Source organism: Stegodyphus dumicola, chromosome X1 (genome assembly GCF_044657685.1).
Source record: "Stegodyphus dumicola isolate Sdum_Otavi_A_Nest chromosome X1, ASM4465768v1".
In the NCBI taxonomy this organism is placed as follows: Eukaryota; Metazoa; Arthropoda; class Arachnida; order Araneae; family Eresidae; genus Stegodyphus; species Stegodyphus dumicola.
The window spans coordinates 102,633,426-102,654,547 of record NC_140780.1 but is presented as its reverse complement, the minus strand read 5'-3'; the positions used below and the strand labels follow the sequence as shown (position 1 = coordinate 102,654,547).

At 33.5% G+C, this 21,122-nt stretch overlaps 1 protein-coding gene across 1 annotated transcript; it reads left to right on the top strand.

Annotated features, from left to right (window-relative positions):
* The first annotated feature begins 387 nt into the window (after positions 1–387).
* LOC118191394 (iris-like) lies at positions 388–19,985 on the top strand. Its single transcript, XM_035362197.2, has 4 exons — positions 388–816; positions 12,956–13,254; positions 16,315–16,553; positions 18,591–19,985. Exons 1-4 carry the CDS (start codon positions 517–519, stop codon positions 18,938–18,940), a joined length of 1,188 nt encoding a protein of 395 aa, XP_035218088.1. The 5' UTR covers positions 388–516; the 3' UTR covers positions 18,941–19,985.
* Positions 19,986–21,122: the final 1,137 nt, after the last annotated feature.

Here is a 21,122-nt window from a genome sequence, read left to right as displayed (position 1 = left end):
GTCACAGAACAAACACTGTTCAAACATTGGGGGACTTGAAAAATGAATGTTTTAAAATTATTTTTTAATTATAATTCAAATCAGCATATTTAAAAACCCGAACTTTTATAAGTATGCAGTACGGTTTAACTGAAGTTGCATTTGGCAATAAATTAATTAACTAAGGACTTATTTTACTTTATTGTAAGTGATGTTGCTCGAGTTACAAATCGCAATAAATTTTAGTGTTGAACTCAAATGCCTATGATATAACTGCTGCCGTTTATATTTCTCTTCCTTGATTGGTCTCGGGGAGGGGAGGAGAACTCACCTAAGTTGCAGCTTCTATGAGGCGGTGCGAAATTCCCGTGAATAGGCGTCAGTGCCCTCTACCTCTGATGACCTGAAATTCGCCTCATAGATCTGGAGTTGCTATACCTTAAAGTGGCTTTGGCACGCGGTTTTAAATTAACACCTGTTGACAATGGATCAAAGCACTTTGTAGTTAAGTAGCAGTTTCTGAAAACTTCATTACTAATGAAGGTTTTAAGCAAGGCAACAGCTTTTTTTTACTGCTGTAACTTCATTGTCATGTTTCCATTTATAACTTCAAACCAACCAGTTTTCTCGGCTTATGAGCAACTGCGAAATTCAATACTGGACTTTTCTATTTCCGGTTTCAATATTTTGGATCATGATAATGAACAGAAGGGGAATATCTTGTATTCTCCTTTCAGCGTGTACAGCGTTTTAATGTTAACTCATCTAGGGGCTAAAGGAAAAACTGCTCAACAGATATGCAAGACACTGAAGTTATGTCATATGAATATAACAATGGTGAGATTATTTTACATTTTCTCCCCCATTAAATGTATGTTTAAAGAATTCCAAAAGTTTTTTACGAATTGTGAATGTTTTCATCAAGATATACGATTTAATCAACGCTTATTAATATATCCTAAAAGCGTTAAAAATTTTTAAAAAATTTAATTTCCAAAATTTAATACAAATATATATTAGCTTTTTATGTATCAGTAATCGTGACAATTTTTATGTCTGAATAAAAAATTTAAATAATTTTTCTCGAAGTTGATATAAACTTCGATAAAATTGGAAAAATATTTAAATTTGTATACAATTCTCTCTATGTAATAATATATATATATAAAGAGAGAGAATCAGGGAGAGATTTGACTTATTTTGCTTTTGACCTACGAGTAATAAATATCCGTTATTTATTCACGTTATTTATTCACCTTAACCACAAATGAATATTCTTTTAGCTAAGATTGATTTACGTTTAAGAATTAGTAAAACAACGTCAGGAAATTTAAAATTAAATATCCTCCCCTGCATCACATCGTTTATTTATAAAATTCATAAATTCGTTCGGTATCGAAGCATTTCAATTTAATCTCTTAAAAAATCATATGTACATTTTACCTTCCCAAGTTTATTTTAAATAATAATGTTGAATCTCATCAATCTAAATTGCAATAGAGTATTTATGTAGTCTATAAAAGACAGCAAAGCCATTAAATTTGCATATTTATTAAGCTTTAATTAATACTGCTACTGAACTAATTATATGCAGTGAGGTAGTTTTAAGAGTTATTATTGCAGCCTTGTTATTTAAATTATGTAAACTACGATGGGACTAGAATATACTGGTTGAAAGATGCGGAAGTTTAGATAGGAGAGGTGAAAAGGATAGTTTTTTTTTTTTTTTTTCCCCTAGAAACAAACCGAATTTATTACTTTCAGGTGGTAGGTGTCGTTTTATTTCTTGTGGTAGTGGGTAGAATTTTTGTTCTGCTGCATTTGGACTAGTTTCATTCAGGATGCTCACAGTATCCTCTTAGTCCGTCACTTGAGCTTTTCTGTTTCCTCAATTTGATTCCTAATTGAGCAAACCGGCGAGTAAGTGCTTTAGTCAGATTTGTGTTAATTAAAAATGTGTAAAAAAATTTTACTGCTTCCGAAGAAACGATGCTTATTTAGTTTTGCAGTTGAATAAAGTTAATCTTGTGCAGGCAGTTCAGCATAATTTGTCTTGTGGTGACCGTCTTAACTACAGAATCATTGAGGTACTTGCTTTCTATTAAGATTAATATTTCATAAATATGAATTCTATTACGAAAGATAAGATATGCAGTAAGCGCGGCATTACAGGTTAACTACAACATGCACTCAATGCATTAATTGAAATTTTAATGTGCCTATAGCAGTAATCTTTGAGAAGACCACTGTAACGTTTTACCATGGAGTGAAATCGAATTCTGCATGTTTTGTGAAACATTAATTGATTCTATGGAAATAGTTTCGAGAATGCGTAATTTATACAGAGCAAGTTAACTTTCTGAGCGTAGAGACTTGACAATTTTAATGTATGAATAAAAAAATTTAAATATTTTTTCTCGAATAAAAAAATATTTAAATTTGTACATAATTCTCTCCATATAATCATACATATATATATATATATATATAAAATATAAAATATCTAGCCTTCAAAATCTTTCAAATAATAAATTAATAGCCCTTTAACTTCTGTCTTCATTCTAAAAATAGCAGAGCAATAAATTTTCTAACTAAACGAAGAAGATCCATCATCTAATTTGTACTGCGCAGTTATTTATGAAGTTTGAACTCAACACCTGTACATTAAACTGTCATGTGATCTGAAATGGAATTCGTATAAAACCTTAATTACGTCGCAACTCCTTCTTCTCTTCGCTCGTCTCATCTGCTACTTTTCGCTGTGTCGCTAGCTAAGCAAAGTTTACTTTTCTAAATTCGTCCATTGTTTAAAATACGAGCTGTAGAAAACCGAGAGGTGTATAGCGCACCCACAGTGATAATGTGTATCCAAAAATAAAATTATGTGTGGAATTTATGATTGTGTGTATTCTTCGAGTGTCATCTTGTTAACTACGCAGCAAAGTCTTCAAGTTATGATGCAGTCCTCTCCGAAGCCAATCCGTTGCAACTCTCACCAAGTCATCTTATTTTAATAATAACGCAGTTTTATCACAATAATGGAGCAGTGTTATTACATATGTGACCAAAACGGATGGTTCTTTGCATTAACTTGGTACATAATTAATTACCTTACTGCATAATTAGAAAGATGACACTGGAAAGAGAGACTTTTCGACAGACGTAGTCGAATTGAGCATAATCGCTATTGCTGGACACAAACTAATTATATACAACATATTTTTCTTTACATATGATCATGAACACAATAGGCACACCACAATTTTATATAGAGTATCACATTTTAAATAACGGCGTAGTTAGCAGCACGACAATGCACAGCAAAATGCGCAATGCATAGCGTCGAAGCGGCAACAGAGCTGCAAAGCTAATTTCGCATTTATCAGATTAGGTGACGAAGTGACTTTGTCAGGTTCCTGCCCTGTTCCTACCCTGTGTATAACAAGTGAAAGTAATTTGGCATAACTTTTTTCAGCATAGCATTGAAGTTGAAGCAATAAACAACTATTATATGTCTAAACATATCTATTTGTATAGTAGTTCGAAACTGAGCATTTATCCAATATGGCAGTCTGTTAAGAGAAAGGTGTTGGTTTAGGTTAGAAAAGTTTCGGTTCCCAAGAGTTACGTCATCAGCGTTGCGCAGGCCATGCAAAATGGCCAATTAGCATTTAGTATAGAGTTATTTTGCTATTAGTATTTAGTTTATGTTTAGATTAAGCAATTTTTATGCCACAGACCGTCAGCTCTTGCAGTTGCGAATTGTAGCAGACGAAGCCTTCATTAATCAGGTTTTGTCATGGACGTCTGAAGGTACTGCGGCGGAACATTGAAGATCGGAAGAATCGCAGCCAAGACGGAGGATATAATTTGGTTAATAGAAGTGTGCTACAGGTACGGTTGTACTTCGAGATTATTCTACAGAACATATTGAGACACAACAAAGAAAAATTGCCGCATCGCCTCGAACAGTGCATCCAAGCAGAAGGAGGACATTTAAAGCACATTACTTTCAAGTTTTACTGATGTTTATATTGTCCATATTATACATTGCTGTAAATGCTTACGTGTATACTGCTGTTTCACAATCACAAAAGTATTACTACAAGCAATCGCTATTTTTTGTTTTTGTTTTGTTGTTGTTATTTAAATTTGGCAGATATGCGGCTTCTTATACAATACCTAGACTATACACCAAATCTTATATAATACCTAGACTATACCCCAAATCTTTCACCTCAAGTGTACTTTATTGGAGCATTTTTTACTTTTTGAAAATTTCAGAATACATTACTGGTTGTAAATCTGCTAGGAAATGCTTAAGGTTCCTGATAGGAGGAAAAAAAGTTTATTATTACTTTTTTAAAATTTAAATTTTTATTTTTTATAGATAGCTTCATGAAATTAGGTAATTGGTTATATCCTAAAATATTCCCCTCGTCTATCACTGCTAAAAAGTTTGAATTAGAAAAGCGTTTATTGCAAATATACTGCAGAAGTAAAGCCCAAATTGAAGATAGCTTTTCTAGCAGTATTTACTATTTTCTATAATGTAAAGTCGAAGTAAGTACAAGATACTTCGCTTTTTGTAAAATAAGATGCCTAAATATAAAATATTTCTGTCCGTGATAATTTGTAAATACAAAATTAAAACTAAAAAATGTTGATAATACAAATGAAAAATGTACAAAAATACAGAAAAGAGGTCGGACAGTTATTTTAAAATATAGCTGCCTAACTGTAAACTCATCCTTGAATATAAATTCATCTAGTTGGCTTACTAAGGCGTATACCATCTATTTTAAGATATTTTTCTTTTTCATGGCATTATCCTAAATCCTAAATCTCAACTCTTTAAAAAAAGGGGGGGGGATAAAGAAGGAAAGAAAAAAAAACATAGTTAATTCTCTTCGCTTCCTTTTTACAAAAACGGTAGATCGAAAAAATCTCCATAGTGAAAAAGGGAGATTTCACAGCCAAGATAAGTAAAATGTTTTAAGAAATAATGTTAACGTTTCATGTTAATGAACCCAGTTATAGTATTATTTGGTTTAACTATTTACTTTCGTCAACTTTCACCATAATGCAAATTAGTTAATGCATATAATAGAGAATTTTTGAGTTTAAGACAGAACCTTTGGCAGCAGAGAACCAGTTAGTTACTCTATTATGTCTCCGTGATGTTGAACTAATTTGTCGGCTTTAGCTTCGCCAGCTGTATTTTCTTCTTGAATATTTAGGGTTTGAGATAAAGCTTATTTAGGCGTGTGTTACTTTGCATTTACTATTTTAATTGACTGTGAACACCTGTCTACATTTCCCGCAAGTAGCGGATTGCAGTAATCCTATTAACATCAGGCTTTTATTTTCTCTTAAGATATTCAAACTCATCTAAAATTTTGTTGTCAAATTTTTAAATTTTATTTATTTTTTAAGGGTGTTTAGGGTTGCGTGCAGTCATATTCAGTTTTTCAGCTTGAGTTTATGTGTCATGATGATACGTAACATCATAAATAAATTAATTGAATTTTATTCAAGAGTTTTTAAAATATCAATATTTTTATGTAAAGATACTTCCGAACACCAGGGTAATAAAATAACAATAATTTATAAAAATTGCTCCGTTGGTTAATATTCGCTTCACAAAGCTGCATAAACTAATAAATTAACTTCTCTGTTACCCATAGTTCGGGAAGAAGAGAAAAAAAATACTTCTTTTCGATGTTTTTCATCCTGATGCGACCAGTGCATAGGATCTTCCTCATGTAATGTAGATAAATGCAAATTTCTCTTAAAACATCATCCACAAAGGTAGATCGTTTCTTTATAATACTAATGTGGCCCTAATGTGATTTTACACTACCAAATGATACAATCCAATCCATTTTCATTTCACTTTGACGTAGTTCATCCATGTAGTTAACGATGCTTCAGCATGATGATGTTCTCATTTATACAGTAAATATGATCTCTCATTGATTTAATGAACTAACGGTGTCTCAAACTGTTAAATTTGAAATCTTTTCCTTCTTATATACAATAACAATAATTGAATTTATGTTTTCTTTCTTACTATTTTTCATGATATGCAGTTCACTTTCACACTCTTTTTCAAATAAGTTAATATAATTTAAGATATTAAGATACTTCAGATAACAGATATAACGTTTTACTTCCTTGCACGAAGAAAAGAAAGTATTGTAATCACAAAACATTTCAAGTATCATATTTCAACGGAAATATTCATTTGACCGTTCCCGAATACATTTAGATGATTTGTTTCTTTGCGTGATGTCTATACATATGCACAGAAAAAAGAACTCGTTTTTCAAAAATGGGTTTAAAATTGATTTTTTACGGACGTCTGTATTTACGTATGTATGTATTTCGCATAGCTCAAAAAAGATTACGAGGCGTAGAAATTTGAAATTTTTTTATATGGGTTCGCCATAACACTGTGCATCTACTTTTTTATTGCAATCGGCAGTACCAAACATGTAAGCAGACTTAGAATAGCTCCTAAATGCTTAACTTTAATTTGTTTATTTCAGTGTTTCTTAAACGTTTTTCAGTCGCGACCCCTTTTTATCACTGAGAGTTTTTTGCGACCCCCAGGACCCCATAATATTTTTTAAAAATTTGTGGGACCCCATGAGTATTGCGCAAATCCAAAACAAGCGTGAGTGAAACTGTCAATTTTTTTTTCACTTGTACTGTAATATACTGTTGCAGTTTTAGGTCATTAACTTTAATTTCTAATTTTAAGACATAGAATAATGTTAAAATTTTAAATAATTAACAGACGAAATGACAGCGTCATGGGCAAAGCAAGGAAAATGAACGTTTATATTATAAAAAGAATGCGTCGAAACGTTTTTGTTTTTTTTTCTATGTCTGTAGTGTCTTATCCTTATATATTTTCAGATACATTGTGTAAAAATATTTCGTAATTGTAAAATTATTATAATAAGTTAAAGAAATATCAAAACTGCTAAAATTTTTGGCGACCTCCTGCTGCAGGTCCCGCGACCCCTTAGGGTCGCGACCCACAGTTTAAGAAACCCTGGTTTATTTCATCTCTGTATTCTAAACAGATTAATACCTTTTTCTACACTGCGCCATTTCGAGACTAATTCATGTCATATGACTAACATAATACTGGGGATATAAATGGAACTAAAACTCAGACACACAACAATAATTTTACAGCAGTATTAATTATCCAATCAAATTCATTGAGAACAGAAACTAATTCTGAATTAAGATTTCATCCTTAACATAACTTACTTGCTTTCTGTTCTTCGGCCTAGATAAACTGCTGGTTCTCTTTTCACCCAAAAGCTTTCCAAAAATTAAATGTTCTTGAAAAATCGAGAGTAACGTGCCAGTTTGTGGCTGCAAAATGTTTATCGAAATAAAAATGAATATTTAAACTGCCTTGGCTGCCAATTTGCTCTTCATTATGAATCAAAATTCTACGTATTTACGATATCAATGTTTCATTTACATTATTACACACACACACTGATATATATATATATATATATATACATTTACTAATGGATTATTGAGTATATTATCTCCTTAGATAAGGTTAATAGAAATGAAGTAGAATGAAGTAACTTGAAGCATTGAAAATTGAATTTTGAAAAATTTTTGAAAGGAACGTCAATTTGAATCATAAAAAAATTGAAATGGTAACTTTTTAAAAAGTTGAAATGGAAACTTTTCAAAACGAAAAATTAATCAATAAATCAAGTAATTATCATCATTGATCGGAAATTGGTTGACTTTTCAAGGGGAGCAAACCAACTCCCCATCAATCAACAATTAATAAATGTTTCGTCTTTTACTCAAGTAAGAATTATGATGTCAAACTGGTAAGATGAGTTTTAACCAATTAGTTAGATTTAAAATGGGATGAATTAAAGTGGAGGAATTTATAGAAATCATTATGAAAATGCAGTTACATTTAGCTTATGAATTTTTTATATAGTAAGATTATTGCCAAATTGAGTAGTGGTACAAATGTTGTTCTAAATTGCTTAGTAGTTGTAAAATTTCTTTCTCCTTTCTCACTTGAATAAAGTCTTCCCCGACACCCTCGCTTTCATGCATGTTAATTCAAAGTAATCTTTAAAAACATAATAAATAGAGCGTAATCTTTGAAAAATTGTGCTCAAAGTACAAAATATAACTTAAAGTAATCTTTGTAAATATAATAAACAATTCAATCTTTGCAAAATTAATGAAAAATATAGAAGTTGAAAAATGAAAGATATTTACAGAAAATAAAGTATATGAACATTTACAAATTGAAATGTGCATAATATACAGAAAAGGCCAGAAGATGAATTAATTAACTTACGTTCTTGCCAGTGTGAGGACGGAGATGTGTTCGTGTTTGTCTTCTTACTCAGAAGGAATTTGGTATGCGAACCAAGATGAAGAGAGAAGCAGAGAGAGACCCTTGAATTATTACAGTCAGGGACTTTGAGAAGCTATTTTTGGAATGAGGGAGGGAAGTGGTTGTGGAGCTCTTTTGCAAGTGCAAAAGGCGTCTGTTAAAATTTTGATTTTATACTGACTAGTTAAAGGATGATAATTAATTTCTGGCTAATTGTCGTAGCGGAAAGAGGAAAAAAGAAGAGAAGTAATCTTCACTGCTTACGAGTTATTAAGCAGTCTTAGAATATTGAAATAGGCTCATTTTTTAGTAAAAGCAATAAAGAAAACGCCAGAAACAATAAAGTTTTACATTATATACGGTAATTACACTTCAGTAATTACACTATTTACAAATCCTCTAGCTGATAGTTATCCAACTTTTCAGGTTTAGGAACAAATTTTCATATCCCTATCAGCTAAATGATTTATTATTATTTATTTATTTAGGAGTATTTAACGCCTGCTCTTTTAAGACAATGATTAACAAAATGATCAGGTACTACACTATTTTTAAGAATTTTAATAAGTAGCAGAATTTCGCGTTGTAGATCTATTGTATCTGCACAAATATTTTTAAATCGTTGTATTTGATTTAAGATAGTATTACTAACAACTTTCTTGGATATGTTGGAAGTCCTTTTTACTAATTTTTTAGTATTGAAATTGAAGTCTCGTGTTTTGTCAAACAGTAATTTTTTTTTTTAGTTAAGTATTTGAAGATCAAGATAGTCGATGATATTTTGTGAATGATTGATTTTATTAAGAGTAAGGCATTCTGGATAAATCTCTGAGTTTCCACTCTTATTAAAATTATTAAATGTAACAAGATCATCTATATATCTGTAAGTGTGTGCGTAGTAATTTAAATCATCTTGCTGTAAATTTTTTTGGAAGGTAAGTTCTTTGATAAATAAAAATGTATATCAGACGGAAGTACTAGAATGTGCGCCCGTTGGGATACCCCTGACTTGCTTAAAAAGTTGATTTTGAAATTTGATACTGTTATGAAAGTGGTGCATTTTAGGCAGGCTTTCCATTTATTAATGTTCATAATTGTGAGCAAAGCAAAGAAGAGTTTATGCTGATCTATTAGGTTAGTATAGATTTATTCTAATGGAAGCGAGTTACATAAGTTCTCAAGTCATAGCAGTTAATGATTTGTATGTCGATAGACTGAATGGTACTAATGACAGAAGTGTGATTTTGGATGATCCAGCAATATTTATGATCAGTGTTACAGGCGTTGAAGATAATTTTACAATTCTTTTAAAGCTGAAGTGCAAAATAATAGTCTAGATTTTTCTTGTAGTTATCTGATTTTAATGGTGATTTATGGAATTTGGGAAGAGCATATAGCAGGGTGGCCAAAGAGCAGCTCGCGAGCTTGATATGGCTCTCGCAGGCCATTTGTGCGGCTCGTGCATATAAAATATATGTATGAAATATGGTAAACTAAAACTATTCAGTGTCCAAAAGGAATTAATTAATTAGTTTAGACTCTTTTTACAAAGTTATCAGGGATTTCTTTCTATTTAAAACCTCCCCCACTACTTCTATATTGATGTAAATATGAACTTGTGGCTTTTAGAAAATCTAGATGCGGCTCTCGAACATTCCTGATTTCAAACGTGCGGCTCTTACTGACATGAAGTTTGGCCAATCCTGGCATATAGGTTAGTAAATCTGTTGTACCTTGGATTATCCAAATTAGCTGTAATTATGTGCTGGTGATGAGCATCTAAGTAAGGACTGAAAATCTGCAATGTCATTTAGTCGACTCTTCTATTTCATGGTGGTTAGTAAGTAAGCTGCTTAACGTTTTTTGATATTTAAATGCAACTATTGGTTTGGTGTCTATGACTGGGAAGAAAACTTTACATTTGTTGAGGATGCGAGAGAAGTGAATATTTTCAAACTGCGGATATAGAAAATTGATTTTAATATAAATTTTGCGTTTATCTAGACAATTAGAAAGTAGTATACTCATTATAAAAAAATAAAATCATAAAAGGTTTGACCTGTATGACAAAAACTGAATAGGATATTTAATTTTTAAATTTGCAATTTTTGATGCCATTTCCAACTTGCCTTGAGGGAGCGGTAAACGGTAAAATGTCTTTTTTGTCATTGTCATTCCAGTCAAGTAGGCTCAGAATTTCTCCCTGACGTAACAGTTTATATGATGGTAATGATAACCAAGTAACGTAATGATAACCTCGAGATGCAGAAACACGCTCTCTCTTAAAATCCAAAAAGCCTCAGCTTAGATACACACTAACTCATTTACATTTCTGGTGATTAAACAGAAAGGAGAAATTATAGCAAAGGCTAAAATTATAAATGACTGGTTAATGCAAAATACACTGCTGGCCATTACAATTGCAACACCACGAAGGAAAGCAAATACAAAAAAGATATTTATTGCATGTAAACAGTATAGCATGAAGACCAAATTAAATTTGTAAGCATTTTGGAGGTTTATAGGTAAGAAAGAAAGCATTTTGTAGGGGGTGCGAAATTAGTAGAAACAGCTGCCACCTCTGGCAGCTGAAACGGCCCTTACCCCATTAAGCATGGAGTCAAACTAGGCTTGAATGACACAAATGGACAACTCATTCCGTGCTGCTTCATGTCTATGCCACATTTCATCAACCGTATTAGCTAGAGAGGGGTGGCGGGCGTTTCTCAGCAACCCATGACCAGATGTGTGGGGGACAGATCTGTAGACCGTGCAGGCCAGGGCAGCAATCGAATACTCTGTTTATCGCGGAAGGTCAGAACACGACGTGCAACATGTGGTCTTACATTATTTTGTTGGAACCTGGCTTTTGGGCGCCTCGAACATAGGGCACAACTACTGGACTAAGATGTCAGAAATGTATCCGTCTACGTTCAAATTATCGATCCGAACTAGAGATGTACGTGTCATGTACCTAATTTGTCTGTCCAAACCGTCACACCAGGTGCAAAGTCCCTATACCTACATCGAATGTAGGCAGGCGATGTGCAGTCTTCTCGGACACTCCAGACACGTATACAACCATTAGAATACTGCACGTAGAACAGCGACTCGTTTGAAAAGGCGACACTGTGCCACTCCTGTACCCAGCTTTGTCGTTTGGCGTACCATTGTCGCCGTCTCCCTCTATACTGCATTGTCAAGGAAAGCCGAATCAGTGGTCACCCTGCTGATAGTCCACGCTGCTACAAATCTCGACGCACTATACGAGCTGATACTGGGCGTGCTCAAACATTCCCATTTCCTGACTAATGATCCTTGATGTGGGCGTACGGTTTTGCATCGCTGACCTCAAGGAAGTTCATTGACAAGGAATTGACATCATCATTGACATCATCATTGACCTCATCATTGACAAGGAAGTTCCGCTTTCCGCAGAAGTTGCAAAAAGGCTCCTCAAGACAGCATTTCAAGAGACATGGTCATCACGATGGCAGGAAGAAGAGACAGGAAGATTTACTTACAACATCTTCCCAATACCTTCTCTCAAGAGGCTGAAATGCAACCGACTCTTCCTCCAAGCCTGTACCAACCACGGGAAATTCCCAGCGTATTACAGACGTTTCCTCAGACGGGACGTCAACTGTTCTTGCGGTTTTCGCGGGGAAGACGCGGACGCACTTCATTACCTGCTCTCCTGCCCTCTGACAGAGCACCTTCGACAGCAGTTCTTTCCTTCCGACTACATCACATATCCTGTGAATAGACTGTTCACGGACTATTACTGCAACAAGGGCATCTTAGAGATAAAGAAGCAAGTGAATGAAAATAATTATATCCAAGAAACTACAGGTTAAAGTAAAATGTAGAAAGGCGGCCTAACCGTCAGATTGCTAGCAATGAATAGGATAACTTCCTAACCCTGTAGTGCCATTAACTCAGTTTGGCGGAACAGGTTAAGTAAAGTGACCATATATATCGCTGACCTCAAAATATGTCTTTCCTCTCTGGCGTTAGTCATGGGAGGGCGTTGAGATTCTGCATGCCGTTCAGTATTACCCTCAGCATTCCATTGATTCCATATTTTGCATGGCAGTGGTTGGATGTTGACCAGTGCGACCGGCGATATCACGGAAACGATAATCTAAACTTCCGATATGCAACGATCCTGTCTGTATTGAATTTCGAAACTTTCTGATAAGCATTTAATCTTCTTACTCGAGGTATAACACGATATTTCGAGCAAACTCCAACCTTACAAAGCACTTTTCCGAATGAGAAATCCACCACACATCTTTTCTCTCATGCAGTGCTTCAGATGTCGTTTCTCACTCCTGCATCGTCTAAATGCGCTGAAATACTAATCGTATGCATATCCCAACTTCTTCCTTTCATGTGATTTTGAAATTCGCCAGATCATTCCTTCCTGGCGTTGCAATTTTAATGACTAGCCGTGTAACAGCAACTTTACAATTCTTATTTTGTAGAACCAATATACAAGATATAACTGTTTGAAATATAAATTTCTAAACTATCTAGAATCTAAAACCAGCATTCTTCTTTTTTTAGGTTCATGAAGCTTTTGGCCAGATAAACAAAGATATAATATTACCAGATGCACTGGAGACAGCAAACGGTCTGTTCATACAACGGGGATTTTCTGTTTCTAGCTCCTACGAACATGCCTTAAAGCACTTTTACTCTACTCAACTCACAGAGGTAGACTTTCGAAATGCTTTGATTGAAATCAACTCTTGGGTTCAACAGCACACTAGAGGCAAAATTTCAGCAGTTCTTGACAAGAATCCCAGTCATGCTACAAAAATGATGATGGTTAATGCTGCCTATTTTAGAAGTCGCTGGAAATGGTAAGATGAAAGAAACATTAAGAAACAGAATGATTAATCATATGGTTAAGAGAAGCAGTTTGCTGCTAACTATCATTTTGCATTACAAGAAATGTTATTATTTAGATATGTATTTCATAATTATATTTTTATTAGCTATACATAGACAAACAGGGTTTAATATAGCTGCCAACTCTCTCTGTTTTTCATCACATCTCCCGGTTTTTAATTCTTAGCATTTATTTCGCAGTTACAGACGTTGCTTAAAAACAAAACAGAAAATGTTTGACTATTATTACTAGAAGATATTTGGGCCCACCAGCGGCCAAGCGGTAAAGTCGCTGAACTATGGTAGTTTGCTCCGAGGTTCGAACGGCCTGGCTGCATGGGCGTTTTCGTGGTTTTCCCCATGTGTAACGTGTATACTAGACAGTTTCCCTTAGAAAGTCCTTCATGAAGGCATCCCTCCCCTTAGACAGATAGCCCTAGCGTGCTTTGCCATAATTAAATACACCACACCACTAGAAGATATTTGATGTAGAAACCGGAAATCATATTCAGGGGTCGTACACAAACTGAAGAGGGAAATTTTTGCATCTGTACATAACTAAAAATCAAATATTATTTAGAAAAAGGTTTCTAATGTTAAGAGATTAGGTGACGAGAATATCCATACAGATTATGAAAAATATTTATCAATAACTTTTTTTTTTTTTTCAAAATGAAGATCAGATTCACAGAACTTTATAGATTTCGTGTTGTAGGAAATACTGGCAGACTCAGTATTGATACGTAGCCAACTAGTAATCTTATTTGCATTAATGAAAAAAAACTTGTAGTTTAATAAATTTTAGTACGATTACCAGATTTTAAATTATTAAAACTTCATGAAAGTCTTAATAATGTGTATTTAGACATTGAAAACTTATAAATGACTGGCAAGAAAATTCTTTTGGCGTACCATGTAACAATAAAAGACACTAGAAATTTGCAAAATAATGTACGTGAATGACATTTATGGGAAAAAAATCAACCTCGAATTATTCTAAAATACTTATTAACCGACCTTTCAATCGAAATAATGTCAAATATCGCAAATTTTGAAATTAAATATTGCAGTCAATTTTTGTAATAATGGAATCAAACTTTTCGTTTTATTTTTCATAACGATTGGAAAAATTTTCTAAATATAAGGACCGGAGGAACGTGTAAAATATTATATTTCGTGTTTTATGCAGAACTAATTAAAAAAAATTAAAAACACGAAAACATGAACCTTTGAGTCATTTAACACAATACGGCCAAGGGTTGCGAAATTAGAGTCAGGGTAAACACGGAAAAAGAGAATAAAGAGGTATAAAGAGGTTTGGTTTGGTTTTATTAGATTACGGCAAAGTACTCGAGGGCCATCTGCCTTAAGGGAGGGATGCCTTCGTGGAGGACTTTCTAAGGGAAACTGGCTCGCATACACGTTACACATGGGGAAAACCACCAAAACGCCCATGCAGCCAGCCCGTTCGCGGGATTCGAACCTCAGACCAAACTACCAGTGTTCAGCGATGGAGGTATAAAGATGAAAATGAAGTTAGGGACAGTGCCAATGTTAAACTTAAAGCTCAAACTGAGTTGAATATCTCTCTTATGAAATTCTTCAAGAGAAATGTCTTGCGAAGCACTGGGTTTTGATTTCAAAAGTTCGAAATGGCTACCTTAAGGAAAAATATTCAAAGCCTTTCTACACTGCACTTATCACTCTTGACTATTCCTTGCAGTAATGCTTGAATAACTTGCTGACTTGCATACTGTGCAAAATAAAGACAGAATTTAGATCATCTTTTTCAAACGCAGCTCTGGAAAAAACTGTTAGTCTCATAAGTGTCGAAGATGAAAATTATGATTATCATTTTAAGAAAAGCTACAGCAACAACATTGCAATCTCAGTAAAACTTAGAACACGTAAATCCTTCCCCAATCCTAATGGTTTTCAGCATAACTTTACATATTAATTTTTATTTATAGAAGATATTACTTATTTAGAGTTTTATTGGAATCGCATCGTTGCGCAGCACGAAACCTACCAGTTTATACGCGAAAGTCTCTCAGTTTTTGATATTTTAAGGCTGGTAGCGGTGGTTTTAAATAAAACACGTCAAACTCATGGTCAGACTTCAGCATCACAATCAAATGTTTATTGTTTACAATCTTTTTAGGATGATCTTTCAGATCAGTATAGCAGTATTCATTTAAATTTATATTTTTCAGTATATGATCCTTATTTCATATGTTATATCAATACCAGGGGATAGTTAGGAGGACAGCAACATGAGTTTCAGGTGATGTAAAATCGGTGCAAAAGGTTTAAAATTTTAAACCCAGCAAAGTGTCTCTTTCACTGTGAAAGGGAGACGCTAATTTAAAATTTTAATTAGGTATAGTTCAGACTTGGATAACTGCTGGTTTCATAGAAAGTCTCTTTTGAACTTCTAACATAAAATTTTTTAAACTATTAATAATGAGATTAGTATTTACTTTCGAAAGGTATTACTAGATGGTAAACGAGTTGGAAATGAATTTTTTGAAAATAAAAATAATGATTTCTTTATATCGCTTATGTTGTTAGTTTTGTGGAAATGTTTCAGAAAACCCAATGACAGTCTGAGGCTGAATTTTGCTTAATTTACAGCCCACTTTATAAACCGATAATATTATCCTGATGCACTTCATAATTAGCGAGAATTCCTTCACGTTATCAGAGTTGCAGGAGGTAAAAACGTTTAAGCAACATAAGAGAACATCACGAAAATTAAGGTAATCAATTCGAATGTCTACATGATGTTTGAAATATGTTTCACTAAATGGGCACTAAATACGGTCTTTGAAGAAAACACTGATTAAAATAAACTGCTTCACAACATGAAAGTCTAAATAAGAGTCATCCTATTATTTTTATATTTAATTTCAATTTTTCAGTTAATTTCTTTTCAATAACTCTTTCGCTGCGACAAATGTTCAATGACCTTTTGCTATGAATTCTGTTTTTAATAGTTCATTCTTATCTTATATCGAGTTTTGATATTTCAGGGAATTTGATCCAAGGGCAACGGAACCAAGTGGCTACTTCTACTTAACGCCACGCCGTCGTGTTCAAGTTCCAATAATGTCTGGCAAGATGAATGTGGCCATAGGTCATGATATTTCAGTAGGAGCTAGTATTCTCGAACTGCCTTTTACTCCAAGTCGTGTCTCGATGTTTCTAGTCTTGCCTGATAACCCAGAACTTCATTTTCATTTTAATGTTACTTCCATGAAGCTCCTTATAGGTAATTAATCACGATTTTAGATTAGTTTATACAATATGCGAGGAAAATATTAAGAAGCGCTATCAAAATAGTTAATGAAATAAAACTAAAAAATATATATACAAGAAAATTTAAATTCTCAATAATCATGTTTACTTGGTATATTAAAAAGTATTAAAACAAATTAAGAAATATTCGATATATATATATAATTATGAAAGCGTAATATGCGACTTCAGTGTAAAAGACTTAAAATAACTCAAAATTTTGAACAATGATTGATATCTGTTAAAGGAATTTTACGCGAAATAGTTTATGTGACATTGCAATATAAGAAAGTAATTTCACAAAGGAAGGAGACATGTTAAAAATGCAGTTACTCTAAATTTAGAAAGGAAAATTAATGGTGTTCAAAGTGTATGGATTAAAGGAAGAAAAACACGCCAAAGTAAAACATAAAATAAGACAAAACAACTACCTTGTGTTTGGCATAGATTTTAGTCAAGACTCTCTCCATTTCAAGGGCAAACAGGTACCGATCCCTCTTCATGGTTGTAGTATTTATAAACAAAAGGAGTAAAGTGAAGGAGAAGGTAGAGTCCTCTGTCCGCAGAAATAGTAAATAAAATTAATTTGATAGAGTTTTAAAGATGAATTTAAAAGGAAAGACTGGATTGGAATTAAAGTCATTAACTGAACAAGAGAAATCTTTGTGAATGCAAAAAGCTTTGAGAAAATCAGACTGGCGGAAGAAGCTTCTTGCGTAATTTTTGCAGACCCAAAGTCTAAATTGTGACTAAATTCCCAATTATGATTAGTTATGGAATACTTGCTAATTTCGCCTTTTCGGACATAAGATACGTTTTCCTTCATTCGAAACTTTAACGCCCATTTACATTGTCTGGTATATCTCAAACCACACTGACAAGATATGGTATAAATTTCCCAAGAATTAAAGCCAGAAATGGAATGTGTAAGAATCGAATTTTGGATTTTACTGATAGGCGAGAAAATGACTTAAAACTGAACTTCTGAGGAATCCTTGCAATTTTGTTAACTCATAGAAGGATATATCCTGATGAAGAGTGATCTGTACCTCTTTCACCTTGCAATCACATACACACGCATATCATATATATATATATATGTGTGTGTGTGTGTGTTCATCTCATTTCAGTAAAGTAGAAATAATAGATAAGAATAAAGTGTCAAAAGAAACCATAAAAATCAATAATTAACATCTTCTTTAAAAGCAATGTGAATATTAAATGCCGCTACTAACTCGCATTTAAAGTTTAGTTTGGTCCAACTGATTATGGCAAACCACACGAAGGCTATCTCCCTAACAGGAGGGATGCCTTCGTGGAGGACTTTCTATGGGTAAGTGGCTTGGATACAAGACTGAGATCGATAGCCCTTGACTAACATCTTTTTAACACGTTGACTCCCGTGGGAGTCACCTGTGGTCGGCACTCGACTTGGCTACAGCGCCATGGGGCCCACCGGCGACGCAACCAATAGCAAAATTACATAGTAAATATCGATACTGTTAAATATTTAAATACCACTGTTACTATCATGGTTTGAAGAATAATAAATCGCAAAAATGCTCTACAGCGTCCCGAGTCACCGGTGACCCCACCGCATGAAAAATGCATAAACACGATTCTAACTTTTCTGTAGGTATTTCAACATAATGCTCATCGTATAGTAGAAAATTAATGTTAGTGGCATGGACAAACCACGTAAAATGCTCGCGGCAGTCAACGTCTTAAAACAGATAACGAGAAGTTTCAATTTCTAACATAGCATGTATTTTTCCGAAAATACTTAATAGAACTTTAATTCAAAACGGGCAGGTTAAAAGTTTCGAAATAAGGAGTGATGGAAAATACTTAAATCAAGCCTTAATAGTTTCATTATAATGAAAAAATTTAATGTCTCTTGAAATATGTTAATATTTTATGTAATCTGCCCAAATTTTCAGAGTCATATTAATGTAACGTTCTGAACTATTTTAAAATTCCTTGTATAAAGAAATTTATCTTCATATTTCAGGTTCAATGAAGAAACGAGATGTGAATGTTCGGCTTCCCCGTTTCAGTCTTGATCAAATTCCACAGATGACCGATTTACTGTGGAACTTCGGTATTCAAGATATTTTTTCGCCTACCGAAGCGGATTTAGGAGGAATAGCAAAAGGGTTGTTTGTTACGGATGTTATGCAGCGTTCAGTGTTAAAAGTGGACGAGGAGGGTAGTATAGCTAGTGCTGCAACCGTAACTTTAGTAGAAAGAATTGGCAATGTTGATGACCATTACTTTGAAGCAAACAGACCATTTATTTTTATGGTTATGGATAAAAAAACGGGAGCTGTACTTTTCATGGGTCGAGTGGCTAATTTCTAATATATTGAAAGGAAATAAAGCTGGTTTTTTCCCCCCTTGATCACAAAATTCGTAGAACCATGAAAGTAATTTGAATATTTAATAAATGAGTAATGAAGCTGAAATTGAAAAAAAAATCGATTTGTGCCATATTGTATTGTAATAGAAATTTGAAGGAGTAAAGCAAGATCAGTTTTTGAAACCTGAAGACAACTTCGTTTATTTGGTTTACAATTCCAACACCGTTTAGGATGAGGAGTAAGTTTTCTCAACGAAAAACATACTCATTGTAATTCTTAAAATATGAAACTACAAGCTAGCTAAAAATATAAGAATCTCTATCCTCCTTCCCCGCACAACAAATTTGTATTCCACCTTTCTAAAAATGACGGAAGAGATAAATATCTTTGATCTAGATTTACATTACCAGTCACAATATTCTATGAATGTTACTAAGTGTTCTGCCAGTAGTTATCACAGTGACTTGAAAAATCAACTTGCTGCTAGTATGGATTCATAGGACATAAGTAAATATCAGAACTTTGAGGGAAAATAAACATTGTGAAGAATGGTTAGGCTAGTTGTACAAGCTCAGACTGTCATCCATGTCGCACGTTAAAAGCTACATTGGTCTCGACGGACCGAGCTTAGACCAAGCAAAATGGACTTTGCTTCTTCATGAATTAAACTGGGCACTTAGGATTATAAGATGTTGCTTAATTCAGTACGCACAGTATTTATAACAATTTGCCCTCTGTCATTGAGAAAACTGAAGCAATTTGAATACAAATGCGTGTATACAAGGTTAATTCAAGCAGTTTTTATAAATGAGTAGACCCGAAGGCAGAACAATTTCCAATAATTGTGGCAGTTGCTCCCACACTATATATATATATATATATATATATATATATATATATATACACAACCAAAACCGACGCATTTCTACCCTCCCTTGTAAAAAAAACCCCTGTGAACTGAATTGAGACCTCTGGAAAATGATCCATTAAATTATAGCGCTGCTTAGATGATATCACTTATTTAATAAAAAATGTTAAATTTTTTACCTTCTGCTGTGTGTTTTTCTTCCTTTCTATTATGATTCAGTGTGTACGGTATGTAGTGTTACATTTTTGCGTGCTTGAGGCAAAATTAAAAACTAAACCTTACTTAAATATATATATATCATTTCCGTTAGTTATTTAACTGTGCAGTTTTCTTGTCGCCATTAAGTTTTTAATTACGTTATAAATTGAAATGTCGTTTAAAGGTGGAACTAGATAATCTATTACATATTTGTTTATGAAACTATAGTTCTACAAGCACCAGTGAAACTTAGAATTACACTTCAAAACAATTCAATTATTCTTTATTTAGTTTCAATTATTTAAAATCCTTCAATTCGGAATCTTTGAACTGGGGCGCTGCATTATACAAGCACTATCAAATTAAATTATTCTGTGCAGAAGAATAAGGCCATCGGTAAAGTAATAAAACATTCAAAGCATATTATCAAGTTTTACAACTTTAAAATAGAGATTTATCCCCAACGTCAGCTATAGGCAATATATATTTTTTTACAATTCCTTCGTAAAACGTCGAGACATAATTACATCTAAAATGCTCTATGATTTTCAATTCTCCTTAGATTTTAGTAGTTCTTAAATTTAATAAATTTAGTACATCTTTAAACACTTTGCAATCAATAACTTCCTACGTGAAAACAATCTTCTGATACACCGCCAATTGAACGATTTCCAAGACTTCAAGTTGATTTTTAAGCCAATAATCCTCAACATTGACCTCTGAAAACAGCAAGTTGCATCTATTTGTATCTGAAAAAAACTGCAGCACTTGAAAGTAAATGTTAGGTTGTTTGAATGTAGCAAAGCATACAACGATCATACACCCAAGAGGAGGGACGCTTTCGTGGGGAACTAACAGAAACTTTCTCGTATTCATTTTATACATGAGGAAAACACAAAAATCAAACATGCAGCCAGCCTATTTCCCTGGACTCGAATCCAGGTCACACTTCCAGTATTTAGCGATTTTAACGCTTGGTGAGACCTAAAAGTGGGTGGAATTAATATGCTGAAGTTCCAGAATACATTTTTTGAAAAATGAATTATGAAATTTGAAAGCACTTCTCTCTTATACCAAAGTTTGAATTGCCAGATATTTTCCAAGGTGGAAACTTTAA